This window comes from Paramisgurnus dabryanus, chromosome 3 (assembly GCF_030506205.2).
Source record: "Paramisgurnus dabryanus chromosome 3, PD_genome_1.1, whole genome shotgun sequence".
NCBI classification, from domain to species: Eukaryota; Metazoa; Chordata; class Actinopteri; order Cypriniformes; family Cobitidae; genus Paramisgurnus; species Paramisgurnus dabryanus.
In genome coordinates, this window is record NC_133339.1 from 17,637,450 (window position 1) to 17,660,936 (window position 23,487).

At 36.1% G+C, this 23,487-nt stretch overlaps 1 protein-coding gene and 2 long non-coding RNA genes across 9 annotated transcripts in view; 1 reads left to right on the top strand and 2 right to left on the bottom strand.

Annotated features, from left to right (window-relative positions):
- The window catches only part of spag9a (sperm associated antigen 9a), a 99,272-nt gene that overhangs the window by 67,316 nt on the left and 8,469 nt on the right, over positions 1–23,487 (bottom strand). For 3 of the 7 annotated variants that reach the window (XR_010527074.2, XM_065252960.2, XM_065252956.2), the window contains exons 6-18: positions 21,499–21,582; positions 20,271–20,430; positions 18,347–18,440; positions 17,961–18,082; positions 16,028–16,039; positions 15,154–15,211; positions 14,920–15,072; positions 14,648–14,705; positions 1,484–1,614; positions 1,246–1,302; positions 988–1,152; positions 742–871; positions 12–101 (exon numbers count right to left, since the gene is read on the bottom strand). Coding sequence is in view for 6 of the 7 variants with exons in the window: in XM_065252960.2 (XP_065109032.1) it covers positions 12–101; positions 742–871; positions 988–1,152; positions 1,246–1,302; positions 1,484–1,614; positions 14,648–14,705; positions 14,920–15,072; positions 15,154–15,211; positions 16,028–16,039; positions 17,961–18,082; positions 18,347–18,440; positions 20,271–20,430; positions 21,499–21,582 (1,314 nt within the window). In the remaining variant the exon portion in view is untranslated. The remainder of the gene's footprint in view (positions 1–11; positions 102–741; positions 872–987; positions 1,153–1,245; positions 1,303–1,483; positions 1,615–14,647; positions 14,706–14,919; positions 15,073–15,153; positions 15,212–16,027; positions 16,040–17,960; positions 18,083–18,346; positions 18,441–20,270; positions 20,431–21,498; positions 21,583–23,487) is intronic. The other 4 variants (XM_065252963.2, XM_065252959.2, XM_065252958.2 and 1 more) reach the window with 3 other exon arrangements.
- Positions 3,259–13,139, bottom strand: LOC135734055 (uncharacterized). The gene is made up of 6 exons (XR_010527075.2): positions 12,466–13,139; positions 11,884–11,958; positions 11,677–11,736; positions 8,007–8,045; positions 5,826–6,018; positions 3,259–4,232 (listed from the first exon to the last, which is right to left on the bottom strand). It is a non-coding gene; the product is annotated as an uncharacterized lncRNA (long non-coding RNA).
- Positions 5,235–13,265, top strand: LOC141281924 (uncharacterized). The gene is made up of 4 exons (XR_012336340.1): positions 5,235–5,948; positions 6,254–6,289; positions 8,024–8,073; positions 13,136–13,265. It is a non-coding gene; the product is annotated as an uncharacterized lncRNA (long non-coding RNA).

The following is a 23,487-nucleotide window of genomic DNA, read 5'->3' on the forward strand; positions in this document are numbered from 1 at the left end:
CATATTCTCACCTTCATAGAAGCATCTTTTTGTTCCAATGGCTTTAGACACACCGGCACAGGCAAATTCATCTTACTCTCTGCATGACCACCATTGGCAACCTGTGAAAGACAGCAGAATAATATATTTACGAAAATGGGAATGGGTGTAATATGTGCAGATAAAGTCACTTCCATTCAAAACTTTCATATCTGTAATGACCATAGACTGTAAAAAAAGATGGACGACGCCTGTTCGCTCTCTTCCATTGGTGAAAAGTGAAGCCGCCAGGGTCCCGATATGGCGCTGACATCTTGGGTCTTGAGTCTGCGCAATAGCGATTTCGGGACCAGTCATGCGCAGTAGTGAGCAGGTAGGGAAGCCGCGAAGTCAAAACCCCGCCCTCGCTCTCGTAGAATGCGCATATCACACGATATCACAGCTGTCAATCATGACGTGACACCACCGTTTTTATATCATTAAATAACTAACTAAACACAAACCTATTTTAAAAACAAACATTTGAATTTACATCAGCGTGATAAAAAATACAATAAATGACAGAAACCAGCTTCGGAAAAAAGATAATTGAAATGTAATTAATTTTTTTAGTTGGTCTCAAGTCCCATTGAATTACATGGGGAGGCGGGGTTTATGACCTATACTGGGACCAGTCACTGGGGGGTGATCGAGACGTTTTGGCTTCACTTTTCAGGGCTTGTGCGGCACGCTTGGTAATGACACAGAAGTAGAGTTCCTTACCTTGTATTTGCCAGGTAAACTCCAGCCGTGTGCCGTCACCCGTCCATCTTCCTTCTGCATGTGAGCTTTCACATGCTGGTACTGAACTCGCTTCTGCTCCCGACGGGAAAGAGGACCAGATGAGTCCACACTAAGAGAGAAAAAGAGATGTTTTACGTCCGTAAAAATGATGTGGTTGTGATGCTGAGATTAGAGTACCAATGTTAAAAAAACAAAACAGAGCCACTCAATGCATTTCCTGCTTACTCTTCTTTCAGGAAGTCAAATGCCTTGGATTTTTCTCTGGGGAACTGGGAGAAAGTGTTGCTTTTCTTCATAATACTGGGTGGGTTGTACTTGACGTTGGCGGGCTGAGCTCTAACCGTGTTGGTGGTCGTGGAGGAACTGGACGAACTGAAGAGGCGACTGAAGCTGCGGATGGGACACACAGACAGCTGGATGAGAACAGAAGGGGTGTGTGAATGCATGTGTGTGTTCAGGATCAGTTGAGATACAAATGCTTACAACTGCCTGATGCTGGACCTCTTCTTCTCTGCTACTTCAGAGTTCTCCCTTGAAGCTCTGTAGATAAACAACACACATGACTGAAGGAGAGTTGAAAGCAAACAGACTGAGGCAGAGAAACCGATCCACTTTACTGACCGACAATTAGTAGCACAACTGATCTCAAACCGAGCGTAAAAAAGATGCTGACAACATAAACATATTTAATAGGTACTCGATGGGTGTAATAATATTTTACCGGATCATTTCCGTCCATCTCACGGCCTCCTGCAGCTCCATAAGTCTCTCCTTGTACTGGTTGCGCTCCATCAGGACCCGAGCCATCTCCACCCGTGTGAATCTTCTCCTCTGAGCTGTAGGTACGTCGCTCTGCACAAAATCACACATTTCTACATTAACGAAAATGTAACTTTTTTAATATGGAATACTTATAAAATATTTTTTAAAGCATATGTTCTTGAGGAACAAATTAAATAGTTTACACTGAAATGTTTTGAAATATTACATATACGTAATCAACTATCAGATTGAGTTAAATCAGAGGAAAAACACTTTATTATTTACTTAAAGGTCACCTAATATGGCATTTTTTCAAGATGTCATTTTGGTCTCAGGTGTCCCCAGAATGTAAAGTTTCAGGTACAAATACCTATAGATCATTCATTATACCATGTTGAAAAAGCCAAGTGTTGGGTGTGGAGAAAAAAGTCTCTTTAACTCATTGCGTGCCAGCATTTTTTGTGATTTTCACATAAGTTTCACAAAACGGCTTCCAGGAAAATTTTCTTCTAAAAATATATAAACATACAAATATATCGAATGAAAGAACAAACTCTCTGCTTTTAAACAAACAAACAAACAAAACTGGACAAAAACCGTTTCATCCTATCTATATATTTTTTCTCTGCCTATAAACTTTTCAATATGGGTAGTTGTCTTTAAAATTTTGCTTTTTTTTAGCCAAAAGCTAAAATAAATGCATTTTTGTGAAGGGATATTGTTAGAGATCAGATTCAGACCGATTATCAAAACATACACAGAGTTTAAAATTAGCAAATAACATTTTGGCTTCAGTTTTTTTAAACAGGAACACTTTATTATCTCTTAATTGACGAGATAACTCATCAACGGCGGGGAAAGAGTTAAAGGGCACCTATTATGCAAAATCCACTTTTACAAGGTGTTTAAACATAAGTGTGTGTTGGCAACCACCCTACAATAAAAAATCCATCCTTCAACCCTTACAGAAAAAGCACATGTATTTCACATGTGCAAAACACATGTGCTCACATGTGCAAAACACATCTGCTCACATGTGCAATACACATGCTCACATGTGCAATACACATGTGGCCACATGTGCAATACACATGTGGCCACATGTGATCACATGTGTGTGATTTTGCACATGTGAAATTTAATGTGTGAACACATGTTAAAATCACATGTGACACATGAAAACATGTTAAAATCACATGTAGAACATGTGTTTTGCACATGGGAAATGTGTGCTTTTGGAACACTTTTGTGTGAATCACATGTGAATTCCCATGTGAAACACATGAGATCACATGTGAAACACATGCAAAATCCCATGTGAAACACATGCAGATTCACATGTGAAACACATGCAAATTCACATGTGAAACACATGCAAATTCACATGTGAAACACATGCAAATTCTCATGTGAAACACATGCAAATTCTCATGTGAAACACATGCAAATTCACATGTGAAACACATGCAAATTCTCATGTGAAACACATGCAAATTCTCATGTGAAACACATGCAAATTCTCATGTGAAACACATGCAAATTCTCATGTGAAACACATGCAAATTCTCATGTGAATCACATGTGAATCACATGTGAAACACATGGGCTCACATGTGAAGCACATACAAATTCACATGTGAAACACATGCAAATTCACATGTGAAACACATGCAAATTCACATGTGAAACACATGCAAATTCACATGTGAAACACATGCAAATTCACATGTGAAACACATGCAAATTCACATGTGAAACACATGGGCTCACATGTGAAACACATGGGCTCACATGTAAAACACATGGGCTCACATGTGAAGCACATGCAAATTCACATGTGAAACACATGCAAATTCCCTTTCAATTTCACATGTGAAATGTGTGCTTTTGGAAAAATTTTGTGTGAATCCCATCATGTGAAACACATGTGAAATTAGTGGATCACATGTGGCACATGTAAAAAAAATGGTCACCACATTATGCACATGTGATCACATGTGTTTCACATGGGATTCACACAAAAATGTTCCAAAAGCACATATTTCACATGTGAAATTTATTGTGTGAAAACATGTTAAAATCACATGTGACACATGAAAACATGTTAGAATCACATGCAGAACATGTGTTTTGCACATGGGAAATGTGTGCTTTTGGAACACTTTTGTGTGAATCACATGTGAATTCCCATGTGAAGCACAAAAAATTGTCATCACATTATGCACATGTGATCACATGGGTTTCTCATGTGATCACGTATTTTTTTACATGTGAACTTGAGAGTTAAAGTATACAAAGTAGGCCATACAATTGCTTATCATAACCCAGGACTCAAACTCACCCTTTGACCCAAGGGTAAGCTATAATCTTGCTAAGATGTCGGTGATATTAAAATAAAGGCACCATGATGTGACTTTGACATAAGACACATTTTACTGTAAGGAAAAACTGATTCAAATGGAGAATTTATTTGCAAACATACAGAAAATTATAGGAAGTATCCAAACATATTCATAAAAAAACAAGTATCAATAAAATGCTGTCCATACAACAACAACTGTATATCTGAGTGTGTGTGTATGTGAGAGAGAGAGAGAGAGAGAGAGAGAGAGATGTGTCTTTATGCATGTCCATTGTTAGAGATGTGTCTTTATGCATGTCCATTGTTATATGTGCATCAGTCCTCAGATTCTCTTCCAGCAGGCTCCCTGTTTTAGGATAAAAAAAAAAAAGAAGATTAGAGCAGTACAAGCATCAGTCTCTCTCGATAGCATTTACTTTTTCTTTTTGAATTTCAGGATTAGCTGTTTTTAGTTGTATGGTCTTTGTAGGAATGGCCACTCGAATGTGGCATCGACGATCGATTATGAAACCATGATCGTGTGGGTTTATTTATTTTTTGTGGTTATGGCAGCATTTGGTTAGCATTACAACTTTTAAATATTGATTATGATGAACTATGCATGTGCATAATGAAACACCTGTTCTTGTCGCAGGTCCTGGCATATACAGGTAGATACAACAATAAAATGCTCACTACTGTTTCACCATGCGAGAATGCATGAGAAAAGTCAGGAATCGATCAAAAGAATCAAAATGCGTGCATCGTAACGAGTCCCCGGTTCTTTAAAGTTTTTATCGGTTCTAAAATGAAACTGATTCTTCATACCCAACCCTAGTAAGTATTGTTATTTGTATTGGTGTATGATCTTACTCTGCACTTATGGCGCTTTTCCATTGCATAGTACCCCACGGTTTAGTTTAGTTTTGGTCGGGTCAGCTCACCTTACTTTGGCGTGGTTAGCTTTTCCATCGAGTTTAGTATCACTTCCTAGTGGGAGGGATTATAGGGGTGTCGTTATATTTGCGCTGCAGACTGTGACATCATACAAGTGAGAGCATCATTGTACATTTCCATACATTTATTATTTTCTCAGTCCGCCACAAAATTAAAATTGGACACCACAAATAGATGTTTACACATCGCGTTTATCACTAACGTTACCTCTGTCTCACATGACAGTTTCTGTTCAAACACCGCAGCGTCAGTCGACGGCGCTCCGCTGAGCCTCAATGAAGTTGCATTTAAGCATATAATGCTGAAGTGCTCGATGTGAATGTTCTGCCAAAAACTGCAAGTTTGGAAAAAACTGTTATGGTGTTCCTGATTCTCAACTTGTGGATGTTTTTCATCGCTAAAAGGTAGTTTGGGAACTTATAGCAGAGCACAGATGACAACATGTTTGCTCGAGACAGCGCAAGCTAGCACAGGTAAAGCTAATCTACATTATAGGATGACGCGATTTTCTCAGACCAATCAGTGATCTACAGTGTTTTCGCATCACGATTGGTATCAGCTCGGGTCGCTTTGAACCCCAACCGAGGTGGTACGAAAAAAAGTATCGGGTACTATGTACAGCACCCAATGGAAAAGCTCCAAAAAGTAAGCAGACCCGACCCAAACTAAACCAAACCGTGGGATACTATGCAATAGGGCTGTCACTTTTTATTCGATATTCGAATATGCATTCGAACATGACGTGAAATATCCGTATTTGAACTATAAATAAACCATCCGGTTCTTAAAATGCCATGGGTTGCTAGATATTCGAATATATTCGGATACATTGCATGATATTCGAAACCGTTCGAATTTGATTTTTCTCAAAAGTGACAGCCCTACTATGCAATGGAAAAGCAACATTAGAATAGGAATGTAATAGTTAAAAAGAATAATATTTGTGTAAACAAGTTGGTAAACTATAATTTGCCCAAAACTCACAATATTGTAACATCCTTACCTATTACTAGCTTCACTTTCTCTGTCAGGACTCTGTCTTTGTTCACCAGTGGTCCCTTTTTCCCCTGTGACGGAGCATGTTGTCATTTTTTCTAAGGTGGAAATGGAGTCCATCACAGTTCTGGTGAGTTTCTGGTAATACACTTTTGGGCATAATCCAAGGTGACTGGGTTCAATTTAGTGACAGATGTGTTCTGTAAAGATAAAAAAAACATAATCCTATATTAACAGGCCAGCCCACCTTGGAAAAATATTTTAAATACAATAGTGTAACAACTAAAGGGACAGATGACCCCAAAATAAACATTATTTACCAATTTACCATTATGTCAATCTTCAATATTGTGAGTAAAGCCTTACATTCTGTTCATCTTTCAATCTGTTTATATTACTAGGTATTATAGAAATACCTTTCTTTGTGTTCCACAGAGTAACATAAGTGTATGGAATTGAAACGACATAAGGGTGAGTAAATGACAACAGAATTTTCTTGTAAGGGTGGACTTTGCCCTTAAAGGCCTGGAGAACTTTGTAGAATCTTTTGTTGCCCTGAAAGTAATAAGAACAAAACCTATGCTTCTTTAATTTTGCTCAGTACAACTAAGAGACAAACAAAGAATTGTGTTTTGTTTTCTCTTAACTTTTACTGCCTGTCTAAAATATACTTTTTTGCACATTAAAGCAGGGGTGCCCAAACTTTTTTCTACCAAGGGCCAAAAATCCAACCTGACTAAGAGCCGAGAGTTTAAAGTAATTGTTGCTGTGTTATATATTAAAATTAAAGTTGCCCTGATTCTCCTAATTTATACATTTCTAATATTTAAAAAATAAATAAGCAAACATTACTTTGTTGCCAACAATTTCCCGATACGGTACATATCCAGATACAAGGCCACGATACGATGCACATCACAATACTATAATATTTTGAATTACATTTTGTTCAGAATTTAGTTACATTATTATTATTATTATCTGTTTATTATACATTGAATAAGCAGTGTTGTAACTGTTGTGTGTTTGACATTCATTTATTAGCTTTTGGGGTAATTCGTAGAAATACTTTAAGTAATACTTAAAAAAAGTTTTTTTTAAAGCAGATTTACAAATATAGTGCCTTACTCTAAGCATTATATTTGTCTCTCATTTAATTATTCTATATCTATGAATATATGTATACACATGCAGTCAAACCTAATACTACTGTATTTAATAGAAGTTTGCAAGTTGTGCAGACCCGTGTGCCCTTTAACTTTAACTCTACATATTCCACGAGTCATATGCGTATTTTCGATTAACAGCGATTCGTCATGCTACCTTCAAAAGTGCATCCGAATCGATACGGAAGGTGAGGTATATATGCGCGCATCGTCAGGCGTTCATGACGATGTATCTTCGTATCAATATTTTGAACACAGCACTACTGTTTATGCATAACTAATACAGTTTTATTTTCAAAGGTAACTGAGAAAATAATTTTGCCAATCATTTTTACATTTACATTTTCCTTTGTCTGTGTGCCACTCCCTCGACCTCCCCATTATTAGCCTATAGTGCAGGGTACCTGAGTTCGTTGAGTTTCGTGATGCACACCTTCAAGTATCCATGTACATTAAAAATAAATGTATTCATTTTAATTCCTTGCATTTAATTTCAATTTACATTTTTGTAATGTACAAATAAAACAAAAAAAATTAAATTTTAAAAACTGTTTAATTAGAAATATGAACATCTGCGTCAATGATGTTTCCTTATCTCACGTGGCATGACATGCCAAATTAAAGGTCATTGGCCCTAGTTTGGGCACCTCTAAATTAAAGGGATAGTTCCCCCCAAAATGGTCATAATTTACTCACTTTAATGTTGTTACAAACCTGGATACATTTCTTTGTTCTGATGAACACAAAGGAAGATATTTTGAGTAATGTTTGTAACCAAACTGATCAGAGGCCCCATTGACTTCTAGTATTCTTTTTCCTATTATGGAAGTCAATGGGGCCTCTGATCAGTTTGGTTACAAACATTACTCAAAATATCTTCCTTTGTGTTCATCAGCACAAATAAATGATGCAAGTTTGTAACAACAGGAGAGTGGGTCAATTTCCCTAATTTTATTTTTGGGTGAACTATCCCTTTAAGCAAGTGAATGTAAACAAAACAGGTTCTGTTTTATTTGGCTTACCTTTCATTGCTTTGCAGTTGAGTGTGAATCATCCACTATCTGAAAAAGAAGTGTATGGAGTGTTGAGGTCAGCAGTATTTTAAATAATGATTATGAAAAATTGCACATCTATCAGCTGTTTACAAACCCAGGTATTGCTAGTGCAGGAGTTTTTTAACGGTATGATAGCTAGTACCCCATATGATAAAGTTTTAGCGAGAGACCCGTTTCCTAAAGTTTTTATCCATATTTTGTAAAGAAACATTGTAATTATGTTTTCAGCAATTTTTTTACAAACTCAAATACTTTGCTACTACTGTGTATACGTTTACCATTTTTGATTTGTCTTTTCCCTTTAAATTTGCTGGGGAATCTCTTACTGTACGTTCACACCGCCGCCGACTTGAGCTTCCAAAGTTACCGGAAGTCATTCATTTACAATGAAAGCTGACTTCTATCAGCTGCAAGGAGCGTCAAATCCATCGGCGTCGCGTTTTGAGCGACCAGAGCATCAATCAAAAAGTTGAAAGAAGCTCAACTTTATGGTAATGAGGTATGACGGGCAGAGCATGTGAGCGGTGTGGAGCGGTGTGACGCTCTGCTAAATATTCCGCTCTACTGTTCAAGCGCTCCACTCAGTCGCTCACGGCCCAAGCAAGCGCTCAGTTAACTTTCCGCTCACGCTCGCAAATAAACCAATTCCCGCTCAGATCCCGCTCCGACATAAAAAAAAATATTTAGTAAGCCTAATTGTTTTCTGTACTGACGTTCTTGGATAATTGCATTTAATTAAAGTATTAGCTGATAAATAGCAGTTATGTACAGTTGTGTGTTGGCTATTAGACCTAGTTTAACTGATACGGATATAATTCAAATTAACAATTTGTTTCCACGACATCCACATGTTTTACTAATTCACAATTTTAAGTTATAATAAATGTAATAAGTAATTACGAAATATTATAACAATTCGTTCCCCTTACGAGAAAAAGATTAACAAACTATAATATTATATAAATATATTATTTGAAAAAAACTAAAATAAATTGAAGAACAATTTCTTAACAAGAAGGTTTTTAAGTGCGAATTTACATTGCATCGGTAAAAACAGAACACAGTGTCTTAAAGAAATTAAAATTAGACAGTATTTATGAACCTGTAAATGTACAAAACGAATGCAATACAGAATATTTATTTATGGCATTTTCAATAGTATATTAGTAGATAAATTAACATGTATCTATGAAAACGAATAAATCATTATTTTGGCTAAATTCATCTGGATAGATCATATAATACGAAATATTATAACAGTTCCCCTTACGAGAAAAAGATTAACAAACTATAATATTATATAAATATATTATTTGAAAAAAACAAAAATAAATTGAAGAACAATTTCTTAACAAGAAGGTTTTTAAGTGCTAATTTACATTGCATCGGTAAAAACAGAACACAGTGTCTTAAAGAAATTAAAATTAGACAGTATTTATGAACCTGTAAATGTACAAAACGAATGCAATACAGAATATTTATTTATGGCATTTTCAATAGTATATTAGTAGATAAATTAACATGTATCTATGAAAACGAATAAATCATTATTTTGGCTAAATTAATCTGGATAGATCATTTTAGTCAGACTAAACATTTCATCATTTCAGTACAAGAACAAGCTTAAATGCTATCTATAACAACTTACATTTTATCCCAAATGTTACATGGTCGAAAATATGTAGAAATATAGCCTATACGAGAACAAATTACAGAACAAAAATGTTTAGGTCACGCGGACCGAACGAAAAGCCGTTAATTAAGCGGACTCTCTGTAAAATAGAGGACGTGCTGAATCAGTCGAGTCTGCAGATTATCATCAATGTTTATAATGTTCCACGCAGATACTGTTGATGAAAAAATTTAATATCTAAATGTCCAGGTAAGTCAAGTGTTCAGTCAGTTAATAAATGCACCGGCGTTTTTGGCTACAGCTTCCTCATCCACGGAGTGGCCGCTGTACATACACAAAGAACTATAAATGTTTTTATTTTAAGTGGTTTTAAGCAATCAGTTATAAATATATTTGTATTTGTGTTGATCAGTTAGATTAAAGTTATTTTAATCTTTAAAACTGCATCTAGATGCAGACGACACTACAGTTATTCTGTCATCTTAGTTTCATTTCTTTCATTTATATATAAGGCTGACAACTTCATTAAAACAATATTTGAACTCCATAACTTATTGCTAGCCATTTTTACAGATTCTCGAACTAGCAAATTACCAAAGGGCATTCTGGGATGAGCGAGCGGTGCTGAGCGTATTGAGCGAGCGGAGCGGAATTTTCGGAAATGCGCTCTGCGCTCTGATGGAAATATTACCGCACCGCTCAACGCTCCGCTCCCGCTCCGCACCGCTCACATGCTCTGATGACGGGGTTCAGCGGCAAGCAGCAGCAAAACACCAGCAACCAATCGGAATATAGCCTAGACATTCTTCGCTAGCTGATTCCGAAGAAACATTTCATGGTGACAAAGACTTCAGAGCGGCCAAAGCTTCAGCAAGCTTCCGCGTACTTATTGACAAATGTCCTTGACCAGGCGGCCTGAGCTTTTTTGGAAGCTCAAGTCGGCAACAGTGTTCACGTACAGTTAGACCACAACCTGAGGGACCCCAGTTTGAAAAAACCGTGCTCTAGTGGACCAAACTGTCTATTACACAATGGCTCTGTTTACATGCACAAAATTTTGTCAATCCGACTGAATTTAATACGATTGAAAGTTACGATGATACAGTTTACATGCACCCTAAACACTGCAATCTGATTTAAATGTTCGTTTACATGTACATTATATAGAATCCGAACCGACAGTCTGCACAAGCACACCGCCAGCGTTGCCAGACTCGCATATCAAAACCATCCGAATGGATGTTCAAAACTAGCCCAAAAGCCCACTGACTATTCACAGCCCAAATACCAAGAACTAAGCAACGAAATAATTTAATCTTTAACCCGCAGAAAAAACAACTGCTGGAAACAGTTTAAACAGTAGCCCAAATCTAAACTCGAAAAAAAGCAGAGGACTTGGCCACGCTACGCTGCCGACAGCATCTCTCGGCGAGTTCACGCTTTATCTCTGGATAAAAGTTAAAACTGAGTTAGAAAGTTGTTCTTAAGAAGTTTTCAGATATAGGTAATGAAAACACACATTTTAAAAGGCACAACGCTATATTAATTACTTTAAGTAGCCTAATGTTTTAAAAGTACACATAAACGCTGCAGAATTTAGTACATTGCGTGCACAGCGTGTGACCCTATTAACGTTACGTGATGCATTACCTTGTTGTTGCATGTTTCTGTGACGAGAATCATGTGATATAAGAGGTAAATATAATGCGTGAACTTGGAGCACAAATGTTCAGCGCATGTGCACAATGTATTTTTGCATCCGATTTAGAAAATACTATGATTCACGCGTTTACATGCATACTTTTCTCCTGCTGATCGGATCACAGATCGGAGTACACCACTTCAATACGATCCAATTTGCATCCGATCGTCCTCAATCATATTGATTAAGGTGTTTACATGACGACTTTTCAATACGATTGAGCCATCAATATGATTACAAACGGATTATTTGGTTGCATGTAAACGTACCTAATTTGGGGTGATACCGGGTTGCATATTCACCTTATGGTTTGAAGGAGTCTCATCCTCTTCATTATCATCTTCCTCATGAGCAAATGTAGCCTTACAAAACACCAAAGCACATTTAAAAGGACAGAGGACACATGAGAGTAATATATGAAAAGATATAAGAAAAGAGACAAAATGAGAGCATGACAAAGGAAATGTTTGATTTGAAGGACAATATCTCTCAATTATAGCATAACATACCATTTGTTTTGATGTCCACATTTTGTGTCTCTTTAACCACTGACTGGTACTCTGCCTTTTTTTACCCAAGGCTCTCTGTATTGAAGTAAAGCAAAAGTGATTATACAACAGTATCTTGCAGAGTATAAAATAATAACATAAATGAAAGCATCAAAATATTTATAGACTTTCCTTTTTAATAAAGGACATTTATTTGTTAAAAATAAGTTAGCTGATTAACTTAAACCTATTTCTGTCAGATGAACTTTCCTGTCAGTAAGGAATCACCTCAAAAATACATTGTTGTAGATATTTTTGCTATCAAACGACATTGTTTTTTTACAACTTTACTCACAGGTTGTGGTTTTATCACGTGTATCAATTCGGAGATCGGTCCTATCAGACTGCTGTGCAAGCGCTGGTCTGAGTTCAGTTTAAGGCGCGAGGCGCGTTTTGTTATATTTCCCATTTATGTTAGCTCAACATTTAAAAATAGCAGTCTGCGTAGCATGTTAAACATGACTTATCAAATAAACATGTTTACCATGAGGCGACTTAAAGCCTATAAAAGTTAAATAAACGAATTAAATGAAATTCACTTACCGTTCACGTTGAGTATTTGTGCTGGAAACGCTTTCCAACCGCCTTTAGGCGGTTTGTTCCTCGTTGTCCACAAGACCAAACGTCTTTGGGTCACTTAACATTTATTGTCCTTCGCATATTTATCCAAACCAACTCTTACATGGTTTTCTTTTATCCATTTAATGAGCAAGGTTCAACTTTCTCGTCTTATTTACCTCAGACAGCAAGTTGCAACGGATAAAGAGCGCGAATCACATTAAACCAGATCAACTGACAGACGTGCAACGTCAAAGTTCCGCGAGAGCGATTTGAAAGCAGACCCCTCGAATCGCTTTCGCGATACTTTGACGTCATCGTCAGCCTGTCAGTTCTTTTGGCGCCGTATGAAGTCGAAAAAGCCTTTTGACTGGATGATCTGGATGAATGAATACGACAGACTGTAAAAAAAGATGAATACACAGAACAGATTGGAACCGCCTAGAAAAAAAGAGGAGTGTGTGCGCGTGTGTGCCTGCGTGCGTGTGTGCTTGCGCATGCTCACTGGGATTGGTTAAATGCGGATCAATATACCCCCTTATTTGCACAGCAGAGCCATCAAATAATTCTGTGTTCCTTGGATATGCAAGATTGCAATTAATGCATATTTTTTTCATGATAATGCACTGTAACTAACAGGGTGGCTTTTTTCCAGGTTGATGATGACAAGGTGATGACACAAAGGAGCTTCCATTGCCTTTATTGCAACTAGGACTGACAATAATGTCTGCAAACCCTTCTCCAAATATTAAGTCTTATTCTATTACAACATTGCCACCTGCCAGCAACCAAATATCTGTTTAAAAATATGTTGTCAATTTTTGTAAATAGATCATTTTGTCAAAATAAAGATTAAAAAAATCTGCCACCACATTTGTGTGTATATTGCCTTTATGCAGATTTCAAATGTATTTATATAATTTATCATTGGAACCAAAGTACACATTATCACACTTGTTGATGCACAGTAAAGCCGAAAGTTGATGTTTACGCAAACATTAGCCTACTTGTGGTTTGGTAACATGTGATCCACATGTTGAAACTATTGCATTATATAAGACATTTCTCACATGTGCTTTATGTTATAACATGTTCCACATGTGCGCTATTATGTTGCAGCATGTGGTGAGATGTTGTTCACACGTGGTAATATTGTCCACATGTGAGCACATATTTTCCACATGTGAGCATAAATTGTCCACATGTGAGCACATATTGTCCACATGTGAGCACATATTTTCCACATGTGAGCATAAATTGTCCATGTGTGAGCACATGTTGTCCACATGTGATAACATGTGATAACATGTGGTCACATGTGACCACATGTGAACAACATGTGAAAAACATGTGAAATGCATGTGCTTTTTCTGTAAGGGAATTCCTTTTAACCAAAGCAGTCTTGTTAGACTTGCTATTTTGCTTCTTTTGTTAATGTGACATCACACTGATAAAGCCCTACCCACAGCCACTGACTGATGGTCATGCATTACCATAGTTTCCGCCCTCAGCAAGTTGTACGCTATCTGTTATATCTCAATAGTAAGATACTATTGTCTCAGATTTATTTTAAAAGAAAGCGCTTACTGTCTTTTTTGGCAAGGGAGTGAGGAGCAGTACCTCATTTGCATTTAAAGGCACAAACACAAAAACAGAGTCATTTTGGACATGTTATAATAAATGATCTGTGGGTTATTTTGAGCTAAAACTTATATTACATCTTAAATGGCATAATAGGAAGAGCTGCTGTTTTCCTCCCTGTTTACTGTTATCTATACCAAAAATATTGTTTTTTATAAGACAATCACCTTACTTAATTGTTCATAATGAAAATTGGGTAATGAATTACGTAAAGAAGATTTAAAATAGAAATTGTGACCTAACTGTGGTCTTGAGACAGTTGTGGGTTGGGCCTGTGCAAAGTGACGTCAGTTTGCTTATGAAACACCAACAGCTAGTCCCATGAGATGGGGATTTTAGAAACATTAATATGCAGATTTTTATCATGACAGGGTGGTTGTGTACACATATAAATAAATTTTTTTATATTAGAATTTTTTCATATTAGGTGACATTTAAAATTTTGGCCTGGGAAAGTGTATCACTAGCACCACCGAGATCATGGGTTTATGTATGGTGTATTTATGTCTTACATATCAATACTCACCTCATCATCTTCTTTATTGTTATTATTCTGTTTGGCTTCTTCTGTCTCTGCCTTCACTCTGTATTACACAATTATTTTAGTCATTTTCTGCACTATGCATACAAATCAAACAGTATAAATATAAACAAGTCCAAGAGATAAACATTTAGTCAAAACACCCAATGTCACTTTTACTGTAATATTAATTAATTTAAAAAAGTTTGATGATTATCATAACACTTTATCTGCTAAAGCCTGTGTTACTAGAAAGTTTAGATAAAACAATGACTGACTTTTTGAGTTCCTCCTCAAACTCTTTGTTCCTCTCCTCTAGTTTGGCTTTGGCCTGCAGAACGGCATCAAGTTCCCCCTGCAGGACCTCCTTCTCACAGGAGAGCTCATCCACACGTGCGATCAGATCGTTCGTCACCACGTTCAAGGCATTTCTTTAAGCACAAGCACAAAAAAATGTTTACCAAACAATAAAGAGATATAGAAAAAGCACAAAAGTTAATAATCATGCTTACTTCGTCTCTAACAATTTCACGTTTTCCTGAATTAGATTCTCCACTTCTCGACCCATGCCTGCAAAATACAACATTGTAAAAATCGAAAAACACTGAATGACAGCAGTCCCATCACAACGAGGAAACTGTCCGATATGACTGAGATGATTTTATGTGCCCTGTGCTTTTAGGTTAGACAGGTAGAAATGGAAAAGCCAGCTGTTTGGTCTTACCAGGCAGACTCAGGTGTGAGAGCGCATGCACTGCAGGTGTTCGACAGAGAGACAGACACATGAAGAGTGAAACAGGAATGGACAGCTGTGAGGTGAGAGTTAACAGGTCACAAAGACCAAGAAATACTGGGAAGACTGGAAACCACTGACACATCAGCAAGATCAGCTGGACTAACATGTATACACTCTTTAAAATAAATGTCTGGATGTATGGTTCAAGAACTTTTAAAGGATTAGGAAAAATCTGACCCCCATTTGATCCAAGAAGTTTATGCCTTTCTTTGTTCAGCTGAGAAGAAATGTATTTTCTTTAAGGAAAACATTTCAGGATTTTTAGTTGACTTTAGTGGACCTCAACAGTTTACAGTTTTAATGCAGCTTCAAAGGGCTCTAAACAACCCCATTCAAGACATAAGGGTCTTATCTAGCGAAACGATCATCAACGTCAATGGTCATATTTGACCTAACCATGGGTTGAAATGATCCTGCATGCTTGGATTTGTCCACATTTTACTAACAGCCCAGTATGTTATAAAGTGTATGCGTTTCAGTTAGAGGGTCAAGTATGTAATGTGAAATGAATGAAAGATTCTGATATAGGAAAGATGCTATAAAGAAATATAGATGTTGAGGAGAGAAGGTAAGATAGACATCATACACACCAGAGTACTCCACTGCGGTTAGAGGACAGAACAGCAGAACCGGGCAGAGAGAAATACGGGTTTAGTTTTACATGCAAAACAGAGCATCATGGGACTGTGCCAAGAGTATCATCTCAATAAGACAACAATGACACATAACACACATGCACAGTTTTTATTAATGCTTCTTTAAATAAATAAAAAATTATATATGACAGTGAAAACTGCTTTGTGTTATTTGTGTTGTTTATAAAGAAAATTTATTATGGTTAAATGTTGACATGTCATAAATATTCCCATTATTCACAAAACTAATTAAATTTTTTATTAAATTGTTGGCCATGTTGACCTTCATTGAATAAAAACATTAATATTTAAATGTGACCCTTGACCACAAAACCAGTCATATGTAGCACTGGTATATTTGTAGCCAACAATACATTGTATGTGTAAAAATTATCAATTTATTATGCAACAGATCATTAGGATATTAAGTAAAGATCATTTCTTAACGCAAATTAATTAAAAATTAACTTCATCATTAGTAATATGTGATGCTAAGGACTTCGCTTGGACAACTTTAAAGGGACACTCCTATTTTTTGGAAAATATGCTCATTTTCCAGCTCCTTTAGAGTTAAACATTTGATTTTTACTGTTTTGGAATCCATCAGCCGATCTTAGAGGTCTTTTAGCATAGCTTAGCATAATCCATTGGATCTGATTAGACCATTAGCATCGCGCTCAAAAATAAAAGTGTTTACTTTTAAAAATAACCAGTGTTTCGATATTTTCCCTATTTAAAACTTGACTCTTCAGTCAGTATTTGTACACGAAAGAGTCAAATTTTAAATAGGAAAAATATCGAAACACTTTGGTTATTTTTGAGCATGATGCTAATGGTCTAATCAGATTCAATGGATTATGCTAAGCTATGCTAAAAGTGGTACCGCCAGGCACGGAGATCGGCTGAATGGATTCCAAAATGGTAAGAATCAAATGTTAAACTCTAGGGGAGTTTTTTAAACTCTTTTTAAAGTGGAGTGTCCCTTTAAAGGCGATTTTCCTCAATATTTCAGATTTTCAAATTGTTGTATCTCGGCCAAATATTGTCCTATCGTAACAAACCATATGTCAATGGAAAGCATATTAATTTACCTATCAGGAGAATTATAAATGTCTATTTAAAGAGCACCTATTTCATTGCTAAAAACATTATTTTGTGTATTTGGTATTATAGAATGTGTTTGCGTGGTTTATGCTTCAAAAAAACACATTATTTTCCACATAGTGTACATTTTTGTAGCTTCAGATTTCCCTCTCTTCCTGAAACGCACTGCTTTTGTACAAAGCTCATTGATTTAAAAAGCTCTGTGTCCTTGATTGGCCAGCTAATCTGTACGTTGTGACTGGCCTGAATACCTCTGACGTCAAATGTGACGCTCCTTACCATGTTTGAAAGATTGGGTCACAATGCAATGCTAACAGGAGTTAACTTACAGACTGAGTCTGAAGTGGGAGGAATTATGAAAATGTTGCTCTTGTCTACATCACCAATCCCAGGAACTAAACTGTTGCCTACAATCTGTGTGTTTGTTGTAGTCCAAGAAAAGAGATTTACGTTGGAGATGATAACTCGCGTCATCATTTACTTTGGCGTTTGTACCTTTTGCATATTGTTTACATGTACTAATACACACTTACACACCAAAGGAAAGTAAAATCGTGAATCAGACAATTGGTGTTCTTTAAATATTATGACTAATTTTGTGGTCCAGGGTCAAAATAAAAGTTATAGACAGGTTATTGTTATTTCAAATAAGTTCATTTTTTTCTTGCTTTATCTAATTCCTGATCATTTTGACATGTGTACACAATATGAATGGCCTTCTTTATTAGTTCTCATACGTGTATATTGTTTATGAAATAAGTAGCAGTAATATTAACACACATACCCAACAGATCCGCTCCTTCATCCACGTCTCCGATCAAACCTGTGCCTGCAGACGAAACCTCTTCAAACAGAGATTCTGTGTTCCTATCAAACGCCTTGTTCTCAATGCCTCGGGTCGGAGTGCTTCAACACATCGTAAACACCTCACATCATTCAAACATGCTTTTGTAATGGGACGTATCTGTTGACTTTACTACTTCATTTGAGAGATTCATTACTTTATTCTCTTTTTTTATTTTTAACAATACAAGCAAACCAACGCTGACTACAGCTATATCTCCAAACCTATTACCTATGGATAGCCAAAAAATGCTGTGTATGCTGGCAGCTCACTATATTTTTAGGCACACTCTATCTCTTTGATTTAATTTGATGGCTGTTTGTTACCTTGACCCTTTGTATCCACTGAGGTCCATGCCCAGTTCTGGGGTGGATTCAATAATAGCCTGAACGTCTGACTTCTCTTCTGTATCAGCCAAACCTTAAAATGAAAATACATTTTCACAAATCTGTTTGTTAACCTGTATTATAATGTATGAATGTTTCAGGGATAAATCGTTGTACTTTAAAGGTCATTTGAACTAAAGGAAACACACATGATAATACTGAGCATCTACAGAAAGATATACACATTTCTGACAAGCTTGACATACACATGCATGTTCATTTGTTCAGTATTTAGGCTAACTTGATTTTGCTTTCAGCTATAAATAAAAGCGTGCAACACATTTTAGCACATTAAAATCCATTTGGCAGATTCTGTCTGAACCTGCCCATTATTCACAACAATACATACACTCACACACACACACACGTATTTCAAGATCACATCTCACAGACACAAAGCAAACTGACTTTAGTTCACTTCTATTTTTCAGTGTGGCAAGAAAAACAATACATCTTAGCTGTTTTGCACAAAATGTTGCCGTTTTTATAGCACTTTTTGCATTAACCTCCTTAGACCCCAGCTTTGGGTTGTCTTTTTTTTTCAGATTTCTTCCAGTTATTTTGTGTAAGGAAAAACCAATAAATATTATACCCAATATTTTTCTTTGAACATGAAGCAGTGTAATTGTCCTAAAAAAATATTCTGTGATTATTTACAAACCTGTATAAATTTCTTTGTTCTGCTTAACACAAGAAAGATATTTTAAGCAATGTTTGTAACCTAATCGTTTATGAACACCATTGACTTCCATTGTATTTTTTCCTACTATGGAGGTCAATGGTGCTCATGTTTCCTGCTTAAAGGGATAGTTCACCCAAAATTGAAAGTAATGTCATTAATGACTCACCCTCATGTCATTCCAAACTCGGAAAACCTCGAAACACAGTTTAAGATGTTTTATATTTAGTCTGAGAGCTTGTTAACCATTCATTGAAAATCTGCATACGGTATACTGTCCATGTCCAGAAAGGTAATAAAAACATCATCAAAGTAGTCCATGTGACATCAGTGGTTCAGTTAGAATGTGTTGAAGCACCGAAAATACATTTTGGTCCAAAAATAAAAAAAAATACGACTTTATTCGGCATTGTCTTCTCTTCCGCGTCTGTTGTGAACTGCATGCACAAGACTAAAGTCATGTGACTGCAGTGACACAGCTGACGTGTTATCTGGTGCACCCCAGCGTGGTTTTTTGTGTGCCCAAGGTTTGTTTACAGCCTGAGAGAGATGAACGCTGTAAGTTTAAAGAAAAAAAAAACTCTGCAAACATGTCTGAGGACAACACGTCATCCACGTCACTGCAGTCACGTGACTTTAGTCTCGCGCATGCGCTTCACATCAGATGCTGAAGAGAAGACAATGCTGAATAAAGTCATAATATTTGTTATTTTTGGACCAAATGTATTTTTGATGCTTCAACACATTCTAACTGACCCACTGATGTCACATGGTCTACTTTGATGGTGATGTTTTTATTACATTTTTGGACATGGACAGTAAACCGTACATAGATTTTAAATGGAGGGTCAGCAAGCTCTCGGACTAAATCGAAAATATCTTAAATTGTGTCCGAAGATGAACAAAGGTCTTACGAGTTTGGAACGACATGAGTGTGGATAATTCATGACATTAATTTAATTTTTTGTGTTCAGCAAAACAAAGAAATGTATACCTAATGTATACTAAATGTATATAATGACAGAATTTAAATTTTTGGTTAAACTATCACTTTAACACAAATGAATAAATTCTGAAAAATTATAATGTTAGCTTATATTAGCTAATGCACTTACTGTAACAAAATACAACATGTGTTATCAAGATGTATTATATTTTTTCTGCCATTGCAAAGAAGATACTAACCTGCAGAGACTGACCGAGTACCAGGAACTGCCTGAACCTCTGTATTCTTCCAGAACCCATCACCATCCTCTCGCTGGGAGTCCAGGGCCAGGTCAGAGGCGGTGGTGGACATGGGCGTAACAGATTTTGACCCTCCCTGGCTGTGATCAGACAGCTCGTCCTGAAATCATTCATTTACTTAAGGTCAGAGGTCACAAAACAGATCATATCAAAACATAGAGGGGTATAGGGAATAATAACTTCAGCCCAAGCCAAACTGAATTAAGACCAACAAGCATTAGATGCACATACTGTACATACACACAACAAACACTATGAAATCAACAGTAACTGCTGAAATGGCTGAAGACATCAATCTGAAATGAATTAGGTGTCAAAGGCCAATGTCAATTCAGGCTAAAGGAAAACTATAAGACAAGAATCTACAAACTATAAGAAAAACACAAAAAGATTCACTAAAAGAGAAAAGTGATGCACAAATACCAAAGCTGGATATCACAACTATCACAAATACACAATGCAACAAAAATACATTTATACGTTTAATTCACACCAAATAATAAACCAAATATCATTTAGGATGGAAGTGGTCAAAAACAGAAAAAATACAGAATTGAAATAAATGCAAAGAAAACTACTAAAACAAGTGTTGGGATAGTTTGTTGCAAAACCAACGTATTACGTATCAACGTATTTTTTTAAATTTATAACATAAATATAACATTGCATGTTCCATAATTATAGTTTTAAATTTTTTTAATACATATTTAGCAAAGTAAATAAGCTTTGCGTTGGTGGTTCCTACTATATTTGGCCATGTGGTGTAATAGTTATTACAGATGCAACATTCTTCAACACTGGTTACAATACAACTATGCTATGACTGTATAAATTGTATCACAACTAAAGACTAGTAATACTATCAGCTACTTATAATAAACATCTAGGAAAGAGTGAATGAAAAATGAAGCATGGAGTAAAGCTCAAATGGCCACTATTCATTAGCTGTATGCAACCATATCCTAAAGTATTAAAATAACTTTCATAACTATGTTTGCTCTAAACTAAATTACTCTTAACATTCCAAATAAAGTTAAACCCCATATAATTGTAGTTGCATCCAACTAAGACTAATAATTTGTGAATGTGGATATGAAATGTCTTTGATAGTTAGTGAATGGCAGTGATTTTTGATTGCACAACCGCTCCTGATACAAAACCCAGCTACCTTGCAGTCGATTGCCAGCGATTCCCAAGCTTCCAGAACATCCTTACCCTCTCCTTTGTTTTGAGTGTCGTCCGCCTCCAACTGCTTGGACAAGAAAATTGGGACGTGGTATTTTTTATTTGTTTTCATGTCGTTTACGGGCACAACACGGAACATAATACAATATCGTTCATATTTGTGTGTGCTGTGAGCTGTGATCCAACACTGTAATATGTTTTATGTAACACCAGGATCCATGAGAATGTTTAAAGCATCTTTAGCTAACTTTAAATGTGACTCCACAAACTGCATCTTTTTGCATGGATGTGAACATGAGCAGTGAAGCATCAAATGCATTCATATGAGAAACAGCCGTGATGTCAGATGATGCAGAATGATTTTAATTTTCTATACAACAATAGGCACATTAACCTCCTAAGACCTGATGTGTCCATATACGTGGACATCACATTTTTTGTTGTTTGCACCATAATACTTAATTCTGTGTAACTGGAACCTGGACAGTTGCACTGCTTCATGTTCAAAGAAAAATATTATTATATTTATTGTTTTTTTCTAACCCCAAATAGCTGAAAGAAATCTAAAATGCAAGCCAAACCAAAGCTCGGGTCTTAGGAGGTTAAGCTATAAAATATAAGCCCTCTCTCAGTCATTCTAATATAAAAAATTATAATAATTGATCAACAGTCTACACTAAAAAATGGTAATAAATTGATAACAACTAAATAAACTTATGTTATCTCATCGCAATATGTACGTATTTTAAGAGGTGGCTAATTGTTATTAATTCGTACGACATACGTACGTTCATACAATAGACTGTAAAAAAAGATGGATGATGCCCATTCGCTCTCTTCCATTGGTGAAAAGTGAAGCCGCCAGTGTCCCAATACGACGCTGACATCTTAGGGCTTGAGTGTAATTAAATTGTTTAGTTGGTCTCAAGTCCCATTCAATAACATGGGGGAGGCGGGGTTTATGACCTATACTGGGACGAGTCACTGGGGGGCGATCGAGATGTTTTGGCTTCACTTTTCAGGGCATGTGCGGCACGCTTGGTTCATACATTTATTTATTTTTTTGGTTCATACATTTTTGTACGATTTGCTTTTTCCCCTGTGACGTTGGCATCAGGGGTGGGGTTTCATTATTGTTTTTTTATTATTGTATGTTTTTGTACAATTCACTTCATACGAATTAGCCAACTAATAAAATATTTATGAATTCTCGTGTGATCAGGCTGAATAAACTTATTTGATTCAAGTCAAAATATTGTTTAACCTCAATAAATAAACCTCAATACATAAAAAACACATTTATGAGTAGAATCAGGTACTGTAAAAAAATATTTAGTTTCCCTAAATTTTTAAGTTGCTGTAACGTAGAAATACAAATGGCTTTTATTACTTACCTTCATCTGATAAGTTAAAAAAACATTTTTGCTCTATAAAGTTACACATTTTCCAGGTAAATCACTAAGATGAATTTAAATATTTAAAATCTTTTTTAAACCTTTATTTTGGCAGTAAATGTCTCACTGCTGATAATATGATAAGGCCAGAGCTTGTAATGCATCATCATCACTGCCTCACGTTTCTGTGGCAACATCTGTCGACCAACCACTGCTCGTATCTTCTTTTCATAGTTTCCAGCTAACATTTATCATTACACACAAACAATTCTCTATTCAAAAACACACATCAGATATTGATATTGAGAGATTTTCCATGTATTATGACTTTCATATCAATCATAAAAAGTAAACAAATGCAAGCATTGTGTCTGTATATTCTTCTCTTGTATAGAGACTTTTTAAAGATGTAAAATAAATCTATGTGTACATATGTGAAGTTTTATCTCAACATACCCGATAGATCATTTTTATAGCATGTTAAAATTGCCACTTTGTAGGTGTGAGCAAAAAATGTGCTGTTTTGGGTGTGTCCTTTAAAATGCAAATGAGCTAATCTCTGCAGTAAAAGGCAGTCT